At 35.6% G+C, this 13,555-nt stretch overlaps 1 protein-coding gene across 13 annotated transcripts in view; it reads right to left on the bottom strand.

Annotated features, from left to right (window-relative positions):
• LOC105471497 (doublecortin domain containing 1) overlaps positions 1-13,555 on the bottom strand; it is a 503,306-nt gene that overhangs the window by 221,979 nt on the left and 267,772 nt on the right. For all 13 annotated transcript variants that reach the window (XR_011610715.1, XM_011723979.3, XM_071074912.1 and 10 more), the window contains 2 exons: positions 10,819-10,953; positions 8,170-8,288 (listed from right to left, as the gene is read on the bottom strand). Coding sequence is in view for 12 of the 13 variants with exons in the window: in XM_011723979.3 (XP_011722281.2) it covers positions 8,170-8,288; positions 10,819-10,953 (254 nt within the window). In the remaining variant the exon portion in view is untranslated. The remainder of the gene's footprint in view (positions 1-8,169; positions 8,289-10,818; positions 10,954-13,555) is intronic.

The following is a 13,555-nucleotide window of genomic DNA, read 5'->3' as shown; positions in this document are numbered from 1 at the left end:
GGATGCAAAAAACCATAACTGAAAGATTAACCTTGAAATATGAAAGATGGTAAAGATTACTTGAAATTTGACATGGCTCCATGAAAGTCTGAAACTTCTTTTATGGATCATCTTTAAGACAGAACATTCAGTTTCGTATTTATTCTGATTTAAGAAGCGTACAGACTAAAAATAGAAAAGAGGTCTCCTTCGGCAGGTCCATTTGTCCATTGATTTTACATGTAGGGGTTGCAAATTCAAAAGCCTTTATGGGACAGACAGGTCTTAGAAATGCATGAAGCAGCAAGAGCCAGTGTGAGGGCTGCCAAAGGGAATGGTGGAGAATATGGCAAACCGGAGGATATATGTTCCATCTAAAGGGGACATCACCACTCCGTTCCTTCTTGATGGGTGTCATGACAGAATTCAGGTCCAGTGCCACTCATTTCAGATTTTTTCAAGAAAAGCCAGAAGTATGTCACTTTTGTGTGAAATCTTCCTATTTCTATAGGCTCATGACTTATTCAAAAATTGTAATAATACGCAAGCCAAACAAAATCTATGGGTTACCAGTTTCTAACCTTTATAATCTAATCTTCCTCTGTGCGTGCATGTGTGTGCGAGTGTTTGATGTTACATTAATTTTTTAGTTGAACACTAAAGTCCAGATATCCTGCATATCTGCAATCCTTAAAAATGAAGCAATATCAATATTGAATGGTGCTCTGAAAAATAACTTCGATTCAACTAGTTTATCTCTAAGGTGTCCAAAATCTCTTTTGGAAAGAAGCTTTTTTAAATGATTTTTGAGATGGTTTAGGTCACCTGGTAAAGACATTGTTGGTTTACCTTTCATCCATTAACACTCAGATGCACAGGCAGAAAAAAAAATATTAAAAGGGAAAATACACACAAGCACTTGCTATATTGAATAAGAATAAGATTATTAACACCAAATGAGACATAATTGAACTAATGAGGCATGATATGTTTATAATATTCTTTGTGAGTTGTCAGATTGCTACTTTAAGTACTAGTTCTATTATTTCTAGCATATAAAGGCTATGTCTTGATTCATAGCTTTTGTTAAAATCATATAATACTACTTAGAAAAAGAAAATTTTTATCTCTAGAAATTGCTGTCACATGAAGATATTTATTGTTATTTATAATAAAATACGGTTATCTTAAAAAAAAAAAGTCACACAGTCATTTTAGATGTCCTAGAAAAGACAAACGTGTTTGAAATTACCCAGAGGTGAGGTAAACTCTAAAAATTTTGGCCCTTCCTGCCTTCTAAAATGAAGTATAACTTCATAGTCAGTGCAAACTTGCAGTGTTCTAAATTTCCTATTTTGGCTCCACCTTGGATTTTGCTTTTCGCTCCACCTTGGATTTTGCTTTTCAGATAAAGGCAAGTTAAAAGGTGAGCAGGAGGGAGGATCCCTACACAATTAGGATGATATGCCTTTGTATTAACGCAACTTGCCTTCAACTTAAGTACTTCCTTCCCTCCCTTTCTTCTTTTCTAGATTAAACAAAATCTTTTCTTATTTTTGTTTGCTTGTTTCATGAACATCTCTTTTCTTGCCCAAGCTTTCTCCTCTACAGGCAATAGATCAGCCCACTCAATTCCATGACAATCTTGACCAGAGTAGAAGTAGACCTCAACATTTCATCAGCTGATCTGGTCTTAGCCCACTGAGGTAATGGGCTTAGCCTCAACGGACTAAAACCAGATCAGCTGATGAGATGTTGCAGTACTTTCAGTATCCAGTGTGCCTAGGGAGAGTCCTGGGTATGAAGAGTATGCCCATCAAATTATCCATAACTTTCCAATCACCTGCCATTTTGACCTAGGCCACTGATCAACTGTCCCATTGAGAAAGGCCTTCTCTCACTGTCTCCTTCTAAAGTAACCACTTAGTCATTCCTTATCATTTTTATTTTTTCTTGTTTTTAAGTTTTTTTTAAAAAAAACAGCTTTATTGAAAAATAATTGACACACAATATTGCACAATTAGTAGGCACATATTCAAAGTGTAAAATTTGGTAATTTTGAAATATGTACACATCTTTTTCAAGCAACACAACAATCAGAATAATGAACATATCCACATCTGTCATGCAAAATGAATCACTCCTAAAGTTTCCCTATGCCCTTTTGTAATCTCTCTCTCCTGTCCCTTCCTCATCTTCCTATCTTCAGGCAACCACTGATCTGCTTTCCCTTACTCTACAGTAGTTAGCATTTTCTAAATTATACATAAATTGAATCAAACAATATGTACTTTTTTGTTTTATTTTCTACTTTCCTTCAGCATAATTACTTTGAGATTCAACTATATTGTTGAATATATCAAGAGTTTATTCCTTTTTATTACTGGGTATTCTATTGTATAGATTATCTGTTCACCTATGGATGGGATGGACATTTGAGTTATTTCTAGTTTTTTTTCTGTAGGCTTTTAGAAATAAAGCCGCTAAGAACATTGATTGATTGATTGATTGATTGATTGACACAGGGTCTCACTCTGTCACTCAGGGAGAAGTACAGTGGTGCAATCATGACTCACTGCCACATCGACCTTCTGGGCTCAAACAATCCTCCTACCACAGCCTCCTGAGTAGCTGAGACTACAGGGGCAGACCACCATGCTCAGATAATTTTTAATTTTTTAATTAAAAATTTTTAAATTTGTAAAGACAGCGTCTCACTATGTTGCCCAGGCTGGTCTCAAACTCCTGGTCTCAAGTAATCCCTCCCCCCTCAGCCTCCCAAAGTTCTGAGATTACATGTGTGAGCCACTATGAACATTTATACATGAACAAAGTATACATTCTTTGTATGGATGCATGCTTTCATTTTCTTTGCATAAATTTCTAGGAGTAGAATGGCTGGGTCATAAGGTAGATGAATGTTTAATATTTTAGGAAAGTATCAACTGTTTTCCAAAGTAACTAAACCATTTTATATTTCCACCAATTACTTATGAGAGTTCTAGTTGTCCCACATGCTCACCAATATTGGTATGGTCAATCTTTTAAGGATTAGACATTCTAACAAATATGTAGTGATGCTTCATTGTAAGTTTATTTGGCATTCCCCTAATGAATAATAGCGTTGAGCATATTTTCATATGCCAATTGTATGTCTGCCCTGTTAAAGTAACTCTCCAAATCATGTATCCCCTCATGTTTTCTTGAATTGTGTGTGTATGTATTTTGCAAATATATATGATTTGCAAATATTTGCACCTTGTGTGTGGCTTGTCTTTTCATTCTCTCTTCATTCACTGTCTTTCAGAGAATAGAAATTTTTAATATTGTTGAAGTACAACTTGTCAATTTTTATTTTTGTGGATCATGCTTTTGGTGTCACATCTGAGAATATTTTGCCTAATGGAAGGTCACAAATAGTTTCTTCTATGCTTTAATCTAAAATACCTACAGTTTTAGGTTTTACACTTAGGTATATGATCATTTTGAGCTAATTATTGTCAAGTTATTCTTGCACTCCTGGGATAAACCCTACTTATTCATGATGCATCTTTGTATAAATTGTTGTATTCCATGTGCTAAAATTGTGTTAATAATTTTTTGCACTTACAGTCATGAGAGATACTGGTCTATGATTTTCTTTTCCTATAATATCTTTATCAAGTTTTGTGATCAGGATACTGCTGACCCCCTAGAATCAGATGGAAAGTATTCCTTCTTATTTCTTTTGTGGATAAGATTGTATAGAGTTGGTATTAATTTTCCTAAAATGTTTGCAGAATTTCCCAGTGAAGCTAGTGAAGTAATATGGGTCTGGAGTTTTCTTTGTAGGAAGGTTTTCCATTTCTTTAAGAGATGTAGGACTATTCAGGTTTCCCATTTTTTCTTGAGTAGGCATTGGTGGTTTGTGTCTTTTAAAGGAAATGGTCTTTATCACCTAAACGACAAATTTACTGGCACACAGTTGTTCAAAATATTCCCTTATCATCCCTTTAATAACTGCATGATATCTCTCATTGCTGATACAGGTAATCTGTGTCCTCTCTCTTTATCTGAACAATGTGGCTAGAGATTTATTAGCTTTTTTTATCTTTTAAAAAAAATCCAGCTTTTAATTTCATTGGTTTTCTCTAATTTTTCTTCTATTTTATTGATTCCCACTCTTAACTTTCATTATCCCATTTCTTCTGCTTACTTTGTGTTTGACTGGCTCTTACAGTTTCTTAGAGTGGAAGCCGAAATCATTGATGTGATATCTTTCTTCTTTTCTTATACAGGCATTTATGTAACTTTCCCTCTGAAAACCTCAGCAGTGTTTCACAAATTTTAATATGTTGTATTTTCATTTTCATTCAGTTCAAAATGCTTGCTAATTTCCATTTTAATGTCTTCTTTGATTCATGGGTTTGTTATAAATGTGTTCAAATATTTGGGGGCTTTGCAGAAAACTTTCTGCTATGTTTTAGTTTAATTCCATTATCATCAGAGAACACACTCTATATTACTTGAATTTTCTTATACTTATTTAAATTTGTTTCATAGCCATTATATAGACTATTTTGGTACATGCTATATACTTTAAAAAATGCCTCTTCTGCTGTTATTGAATGCATTTTTCTATAAATATCAATTAGGTAAAGTTGGTCAGTAATGTTATTCTAGTCATCTATATCCTTACAGGTTTTTTTACTTGTTCTGTTAATTATGAAACAGGATATTATTGTTGCTCACTAGAGTTTTAGATGTTTCTCTTTCTCCTGGCAATTCTATCAGCTTTCACTTCAGGTATTTTGAAGTTGTGTCATTTTTTAAAAATTAGAATCATTATGTTCTCTTGATAAATTAACCCCTTAATCATCAGACGGCCCTATTTATCCCTAATAATTTCCTTTCACTGAAGTCTACTTTATCTGATATTAATACATCCATTCTTACTTTCTTTGGATTAATTTTATCATTGTATATATTTTTCATGAATTTACTTTTAACATATTTGTGTCTTTATATTTAAAGTTAATTTCTTATAGGAAGCATATAGATGGATGTTGTATTTTATCTAATCTAACAATGTCTGATTTTTAAATAGGGAGTTTAGATTATTTATATTTCATGCAATTATTTATATACATGGCTTTAAGCCTACCATCTCGTTATTCATTTTCTATTTCTGTTCTTTCTTCCTCTTTTCCTCTTTGTCTTGATTTGGATTAATTATTTTTAATATTTCATTTTCTTTACTTTTTTGACTTGTTAGCCATAACTCTCTATTATTTTAATGATTGTTTGGGTGATTATATACTTTTAACTTAACATAATCTACTTTCAGTTGATATCACATCATTTCACAAATAGTATAAAAAATCTTTCTTCCATTTCTCTCCTAGTGGCACCTGTGTTATTTCCATCACACATTTTATTTCTACACATTATCTCCACAATATATTATTATTATTACTATTGCTTTAAACAACCAATTCTCTTTTAAAGTGACAAAAATAATTAGCACTGTGGGGTTGTGGGTTTTTTTTGTTTTTGACACACAGTCTTGCTCTGATACTCAGGTTGGAGTGTAGTGGTGTAATCATGGCTCACTATAGCCTCAACCTCCTGCCTCAGCCTCCCAAGTAACTGGAACTACAGCTGTGGACCTTCACTGAACCTGACTAGTTTTTGTATTTTTTGTAGGGATGGAATTCCAGCATGTCGCCCATGCTGGTCTCAAATTCCTGGGCTCAAGGGATCTGCCCGCCTCAGTATCCCAAAGTGCTGGAATTACAGGCATGAGCCACCATGTCAGGCCTAGTAGCACTGTTATATTACTTATATAGTCACCATTGCCAATGCTCTATATTTCCATCTGGTATCATTTTTCTTCAGCCTGAAGGATGTTCTCTAACATTGCTTATCATGAAGATCTGCTGGTGATGAGTTCTTCAGTTTGTGAATATCTTAAGGTCTTTATATTGCCTTAAATTTTGAAAAACATTTTCATTGGGAAAAGTTTTCTATATTAACAGGTTCCTCCCCACCTCCTCTTTTAGTATTCTAAAGATGTTCTTCCACTGTCTTCTTACTTGCATTGTTGCCAACAAGAAATCTGCTGTCAGCCTTATTTTAGATCCTCTTGTACATAATACGCCTTTTCTCTGTGCTTTTAAGATTTTCTCTTTATCACTAATTTTAAACAATTCTATTATAATGTGCCTTGGTTTTGTCTCTTCATGCTTCTTATGCTTGGAATTTGTTGAGTTCCTTGAATCAGTGGGTTATAGCTCTCAATTTTGCACATAGAAATTGTTCAGACATCATTTCCTCCAATATTTTTCTGTTCCTTAATTTAACCTGTCAGAGACTATAAATACTCAGAAATGAGGCCATATGAAATTTTCTCACATCTCACTGATGCTCTGTTCTTTTTTTTTTTTTTTTTAAGTATTTGTTTTCTCTCTGGTTTTCCTTGTGAATACTTTTGTTATCTTCTCAAGTTCACTGCTATTTTCTTCCACATTGTCTAATCTGGCATTAGCAATGTTTAGTATATTTTTTGTCTTATATATTGCAGTTTTCATCTCTTGAAATTTGAGTTTTTTCATATCTTCCATGTATTTAGTTAACATGTTCAATCTTTCCTCCAGCTTCTTGAATATAGAGAATACAGTTAAAATAACTCTTTTAATGTCCCATCTAGTAATTCTATCATCTGTGTCATTTTTGGGTCAGTTACAATTGATTGATTTTTCTCTTTAGTATAACTGTGGACTAAATGAGCTGAAGCATCTCTGGCTCCATGTTCCATGGTTTCGCATTGGCATTGGCATTGGCATTGCAAGTTCATGCTCAAAGTGTCTTTACAGAACTCATTCTGCTTCAGAAATCTTATTACCCAGTCTGTGTACAGCTCCATACCCACAAACTGAGACTTGCTTTAGGGTTGTCTGCCACTACTTAGGAACTATGTGTTTAGGACTCTATTAGCACTGGAGAGTTTGCATAATGCCAAGCTACCATCTTTCCCATCTGCCTGAGTTTTTCAAGTGATGTACCCTGCTCATCCACTAAGGTATCTGCTACCACAGTTGGCGCTCATTGGCAATTGTTTGACTGGACTTTAACTGACAGGCTGTGTAGTGTTGTGGCTAAGTGTCTACTTTCAGGTTATAGGGCCTGACTGCTTAGGTTTGCATTCCTGCCAAACCACTTAGTAGGTACGGCTTTGAGCAGGTGATTAACTTCTCTGTACCTCAGTTTCCTCACCTGTAAAGATAATAATGATACTTATCCTATCAGATTGTTGTACAGATAAAATTTGACAATGCAATTAAAGGATATGAGAATAGCATCTGGCTTAGACACTTTGTTGTTAGAGTAAGCAGTGAAGCCTGCATCTACACCTGGGAATTTGAGTCTGTAGATCACATTCTTAATCATTATATGATATCCTTATATCTGCTTTGCAGGTTAGAGAAAATTTCCCTTCTGTATTTATGGCTGGATCAACTTCTCTGATGATTTCAGCTTAAGCACTTCCTAAGTGCCTATCTAGCCAGAAGTCATTGGTAATGGTTTTTTAAGTCCTGAAGTATGATAGAAATCATTTTTTTCAACACTAGGTGAAAACAAAATATCAAAACTAAAGACCAAGAAAAAAGAAAGTGATTAGAAAACAATATTTTGAGACTCTTGGGGATAAATCAACTTTCTTCTTCGATCTGTTTTCCTTTATTGTATCTTCCTAAATCAGAAAAAAACAAATATGAAGGACACTTATGGTCCCTTACAAGCCAACATTTTTTGGTCTCTGTGATTATTCTTTCACAGTTCAATATTTTATATTCAGAAGATGGAAAAAAGGTTAAGAATACACACAAAAATTTAAGTTTGTTAATTAGCAATCAAAACGGATATAAGGAAATGAGTTATAATAATTATAGAGTAAAGCAGCAGTTTGTCTACAACATAGGTACATGTTGAAGGCCAACATTTCACCTTTTAAAATATTTTAAAAACACTACCAAACTAAGTGGCATACATTTTCAAGCTTACTTTAGATTCAAAAATATTGTTATTATGAACACAAATATAAACATTGAATGAATATTCAATCCAAAACAGGAGGCATCACAACTGAACTGCTCAGAATTCTTGAAATTAGCATTTATTATCTTGAGCTAAATAACTCATAAGCATTACCTTTTCTGTAGGATTAATTTATATCCTTCTAGTGATGTTCCCTCAGCAGCCTTGACTCTGATAGGATGACCAATAGCCAGGCATCCCTGAGTTATCGCTCGACTCAGGATCATTCCAGTCTTCCAATGAATAGAGAGGGGGAGAAAGGTCTAAATAAGTTAAAAGAACCAGAAAATTCAACAATGTGTCACAAATAGTGAGGTCATTATGCCTGGATAACCCTGGATATTAACAGTTGCTGAAAGTGAAACACTACCCACAACTTAGCAGTCAGCGAGCCCTGCTCAGAATCAGTAATCTTCTGTCCAACAAGGGTGGCATTTTACAGTTCAGTGCAAAATAAAACAGACCTTGATATCTTCATTTGTCTTTTTTTTTTCTGTGCATATTTCACAGTGCAGCAATTTGGGGTCCATCACGTGTCACTTGCTGTAGTTATAACTACAGAGCTTACTGGAAATATGTACGCACAGAAAAAAAATAGTGCAGTGAACTGAAAAGACTGAAACAAATCCTTAACCTTTGTATTAATTTAAAGTTTTACTCTGGGTCTAAATATCATGGGTTAAACATTTTAAGGTGGTTTGTGAACTGCTTTTGTTTTAAATGTTAGGATTTCCTGCCAAGGAAATTAAAGGGGAGTATTGCTTGAAGGGCCATTTAACCATTTTCTTACTTAGTGAGTCAATACAACATTTTTTATAAGTGACAACGACAGAGAAATTTGTCTACATCTACTGGAGATTTATGGCACGTAAAATTCTCTCTTAACAGGTAAAAAGGTTTATTTTTAAAAGAAGAAGAGAGAGTTCAATCTTAAAGGATTTTCAGAATTGCTTCCTTTTTAGCATATACTTTATTTCTTGTGTTTGTAGTGTGGAAAAGAAACATGATGATGACTGATGACTTAGGAAAAATATTTCTTTAAAAAAATGGTTTTAATAAGCACTGAATGAAATCCTTGTTTGACCATGCTTGTCTACACAGAAAGAACTGCTTAGGGTGAGGAAAGGCAGCCATCATTTATTAAGCACTTTCTGTATACCAGACACCATGCTTGAACATCACACATACTTTCTCATTTCACCTTCGCAGCAACTGTGCAAAACAGGTATGACTAACATCATTCATAGAAGAGAAAACAGTAGTTCAATGCAGCTAAGTAACTTTCCCAATGTCACACAAGAGATTTCAATTATTTAATAACTCCAAAACTATACTCTTTTGGTAGGCATTCCAATTATTTTTGAGGAGATTTTAGACAAGTATATGTTTTTGATTATCATGAAATTCTAGAAACAGATACTATGAAATTAAAGAATATGGGATCTGAGAATGGACCTTCTATAGCAACTAGTCCAACTTGTTTCATAGAACACTAAGGCCTAGATAACATGTGTGACTTGTCTGCTGTCATACAGCTATTCAGTGGCAGTGCTGAGACTAAAACACTTCCATTATGCTCACAGGTAAGTCAAATATTGAGGAGTGTTTTATATTACAATGAAAGTTCTGAAGTCAAAGAGACCAAGAATCTTTCCTCTGCCATTACTAACCTAGTTTCTTCAGCTGTATAATAAAAATCTGCACAGTTCTTATAACATTAAATGAAATAATAAATGTGAATAAAGTACCTAATGTAATGTCTGACATATAGTATTCAACTAAGTGGAGATATTATTATTAAATCAGAAACAAAATATCATGTAAAAAGGGCAAATAGTTAACATAGCCTCCAGCTGGAAATCCAGATTTCAGGAATAGCTCATGTAAACGTACTATGCTTTGACACATGAAATAAATAATACGTCTTAGTACCTTTGTGTCTTAATTATTCTACATGTTCTTTTTTAACTTTTAAAGAACAATAGCTAAGGGCAATTCAAAATTTCATTTGAGAAAATAGTGTCAATCTTCCCTCCCCCCAGCAAACCTCACTGGGTGACTTCACATTCACAGGAGTGCTAAGAAGTAGCAAAATTGTCTGTGATGAGGGGGCAAAGGGAGATACAGGAAGGATAATTGTGAACTGCACCATCTCTTTTCAACATAAATACATATTTACAAAATGTACTGCAGTAGTAAGATGAAAGAAAAGGACAATTCTATGTTCTTCTATAAGTCATATGCAATAGTACAATAAATAATAAGTGAAAAAGATTAAATATTACCAACACACAGGAACAAAATGTGTTAGGCACTGTTCATGTTTATACTCAGGGATTTCTTTTAAAACTATGTCCTTGCTAAGACGATATGCAAAGCTGGTATATGTTGGTAATCTACCAGGCAGGAAAGCTGAGGGGTAAAATTCAAAATGAAGATCTAGGAGTAGAAGCACATTCAGACAAATCTCATGAAAATAATGAGTCTGTGGACTACAGACAAATTCTATGCTTGGTTTAAATACACTGTGAGGTATAAACTAATGAGCAGCATGTCTGATAGTGAACTGAATGCTCACTTGAGAATCTACGTAAGTCCTGTGGGCTAGGCAATACCAACAGCAGAGATAGCATTTATAACAGCCAACAATTTATCACGCTTTCACTTCTATGCTCGCATGCATGAGAGCACTGGGTGCCAGCAAGTGCGGTGAGCCAGCAAGCAAGGGGAGGTCACTCAGGGAAAACAGACACTCTTAGGTACCTTGGTGATCAGCCACACACTGGCTGCAGGCCAAAGGATCGATGGCGCTATTTGACTCCTGCTGCTTGCTTCACTGCCTGAGAAACTCCACTTTCCAATGGAAACGGAGGCATGAAGGACAATATTAGGATCTACCTATATCATGAGAAGAAGTATGCATTTTTAACTCATAGTCTAAGAGTTAAACTTCTTAACACACTTACCCAAAATAAGTTATCCTAGAACATTATTCTGATTGATACCTCTTTTCAAAAAGTAGCATTCAATCCCCTTTAATTCAATTCAATCAAGAGTTGTTGAGCACCGACTCTAACATGCAAGACCCTATGCTGTGTGGTGTGGAATATTATAAAATATTTTTTCCTGACCCAAAGAAACAGGCCGGGCGCGGTGGCTCAAGCCTGTAATCCCAGCACTTTGGGAGGCCGAGACGGGCGGATCACAAGGTCAGGAGATCGAGACCATCCTGGCTAACACGGCGAAACCCCGTCTCTACTAAAAACACAAAAAATTAGCCGGGCGAGGTGGCGGCGCCTGTGGTTCCAGCTACTCGGGAGGCTGAGGCAAGAGAATGGCGTGAACCCGGGAGGCGGAGCTTGCAGTGAGCTGAGATCTGGCCACTGCACTCCAGCCTGGGCGACAGAGCGAGACTCCCTCTCAAAAAAAAAAAAAAAAAAAAAAAGAAAAGAAACATACAACAGAGTAGAGGCAATTTCTCTCTCTCTCTCCCCACTCACCTTTCATGATAAGCTCCACATGAACGATTAAATAGTAGTATTACAGGCATGAAAAAATGGTACGCTCATTTCCACTGGAGAAACCTAAAGGTGGAGCATCTTGGAAGACATAACAGGTAAAGTAGGCCTTGAAGGATGGGGACAATTTGACAGGAATAATAAAGAATAAAAAGGTATTCCAAGTAAAGGCAAGGAAGCTTAATCAATGAGTCTTAGGATTCGCAGGTAGACTCAAAAAGTAAATTTGCCCAAACTGTAGAAAGTGTCAAGTGTAAAGCTATGGAGTCAGGTGGACAGTAGGGAGCCAGTGAAAGCTTTCTTTTTTTTTTTTTTTTCTTTTTTTATACTTTAAGTTCTGGGGTACATGTGCAGAACATGCAGGTTTGTTACATAGGTACACATGCCATGGTGGTTTGCTGCACCCATCAACCTGTCATCTACATTAGGTATTTCTCCTAATGCTATCCCTCTCTAGCCCCCCACCCCCCAACAGGCCCCAGTATGTGATGTTCCCCTCCCTGTGTCCCTGTGTTCTCATTGTTCAACTTTCCTTGTGAGTGAGAACATGTGGTGTTCGGTTTTCTGTTCTTGTGTTAGTTTGCTGAGAATGATGGCTTCCAGCTTCATCCATGTCCCTGCAAAGGACATGAACTCATCCTTTTTTATGGCTGCATAGTATTCCATGGTGTACATGTGCTACATTTTCTTTATCCAGTCTATCATTGATGGGCATTTGGGTTAGTTCCAAGTTTTTGCTATTGTGAACAGTGTTGCAATAAACATACGTGTGCATGTGTCTTTATAGTAGAATGATTTATAATCCTTTGGGTATATACCCAGTAATGGGATGGCTGGGTCAAATGGCATTTCTGATTCTAGATCCTTGAGGAATCGCCACACTGTCTTCCACAATGATTGAACTAATTTACACTCCCACCAACAGTGTAAAAGTGTTCCTATTTCTCCACATCCTCTCCAGCATCTGTTGTTTCCTGACTTTTTAATAATCAAAACTATCTCGCTAACAGCAGATTTTAGTAAGGTTGATCGGTAAAGGTAGAGGATAACAGACTGTAGAATGAAGACATCAAAGGCAGGGAAAATAGCTGGGAGTTCATACAATCTCCTAAGAATAAAGAAATATGAGCTGAGACTTTAGAGAGAGTTGTGGGGATGGACAGGGGGTACTGAAGGGGGAGACTTTGCACCCGCTTCTCCTGTGTTCCTTATCAGATTACATATGCCAAAGGTGTTGTGCACCTTCTAGCATTGCTCACTTAGACCCGATTGTCAAATTAGTAGGCACTCACATCACTTGTAGGAATTCTATTACTTCATACTTAATAAATTTTATCTCCTAAACTATATGATCACTTTCACTGAGTAATTATTCTAGGTTTTTTAGTACCAATATTTATTTGTGTATGCTTACAGGAATATACCAATTTATATTTAAAACCCAATAAATGATGTTGCTTCAATAACAATTTATTTCCTAATGCTAAAACATCCATTCTATATCTGCGCTAATGCTAGATATTTGTTGAATACCAAATTATTTTTTTAAATGCATAAATTCAATGATTTAAAATAAAAAAGTTTACAAGTGTAATCAGGCACTATCATAAAGATAAAACTAATATATGTGGTAATTATTCTATAATGAAAGTCACTTCTCAAGAGAAGAAAACGTCATATGACTCCTACATGTGAAAATGAAATTTTAAAAAATATAGCAACACCACCACATAGGCAGATTTGACTTACAGTGCTTACAGTGCCTGGATTCTGGCGGGGAATCCCCACAGTTTCTGAACAATGATAAACTACATTGTACTAATCCGTTCGCCACAGGACTCAGCATTTAAAGTAGCAGTCTTACTCAACCTCCTAACTCCAAGTTGCCATCACACTCAAAACTCCCCTCTGCAACTGGGCAGAAGATTGCTTTGACTGAAATTAGTCAGACAGAAGAACCATACAGCCAACTGCTTCTTTGT

This window comes from Macaca nemestrina, chromosome 12 (genome assembly GCF_043159975.1).
Source record: "Macaca nemestrina isolate mMacNem1 chromosome 12, mMacNem.hap1, whole genome shotgun sequence".
Taxonomy (NCBI): domain Eukaryota; kingdom Metazoa; phylum Chordata; class Mammalia; order Primates; family Cercopithecidae; genus Macaca; species Macaca nemestrina.
This window is presented reverse-complemented; position numbering and strand designations above follow the sequence as displayed.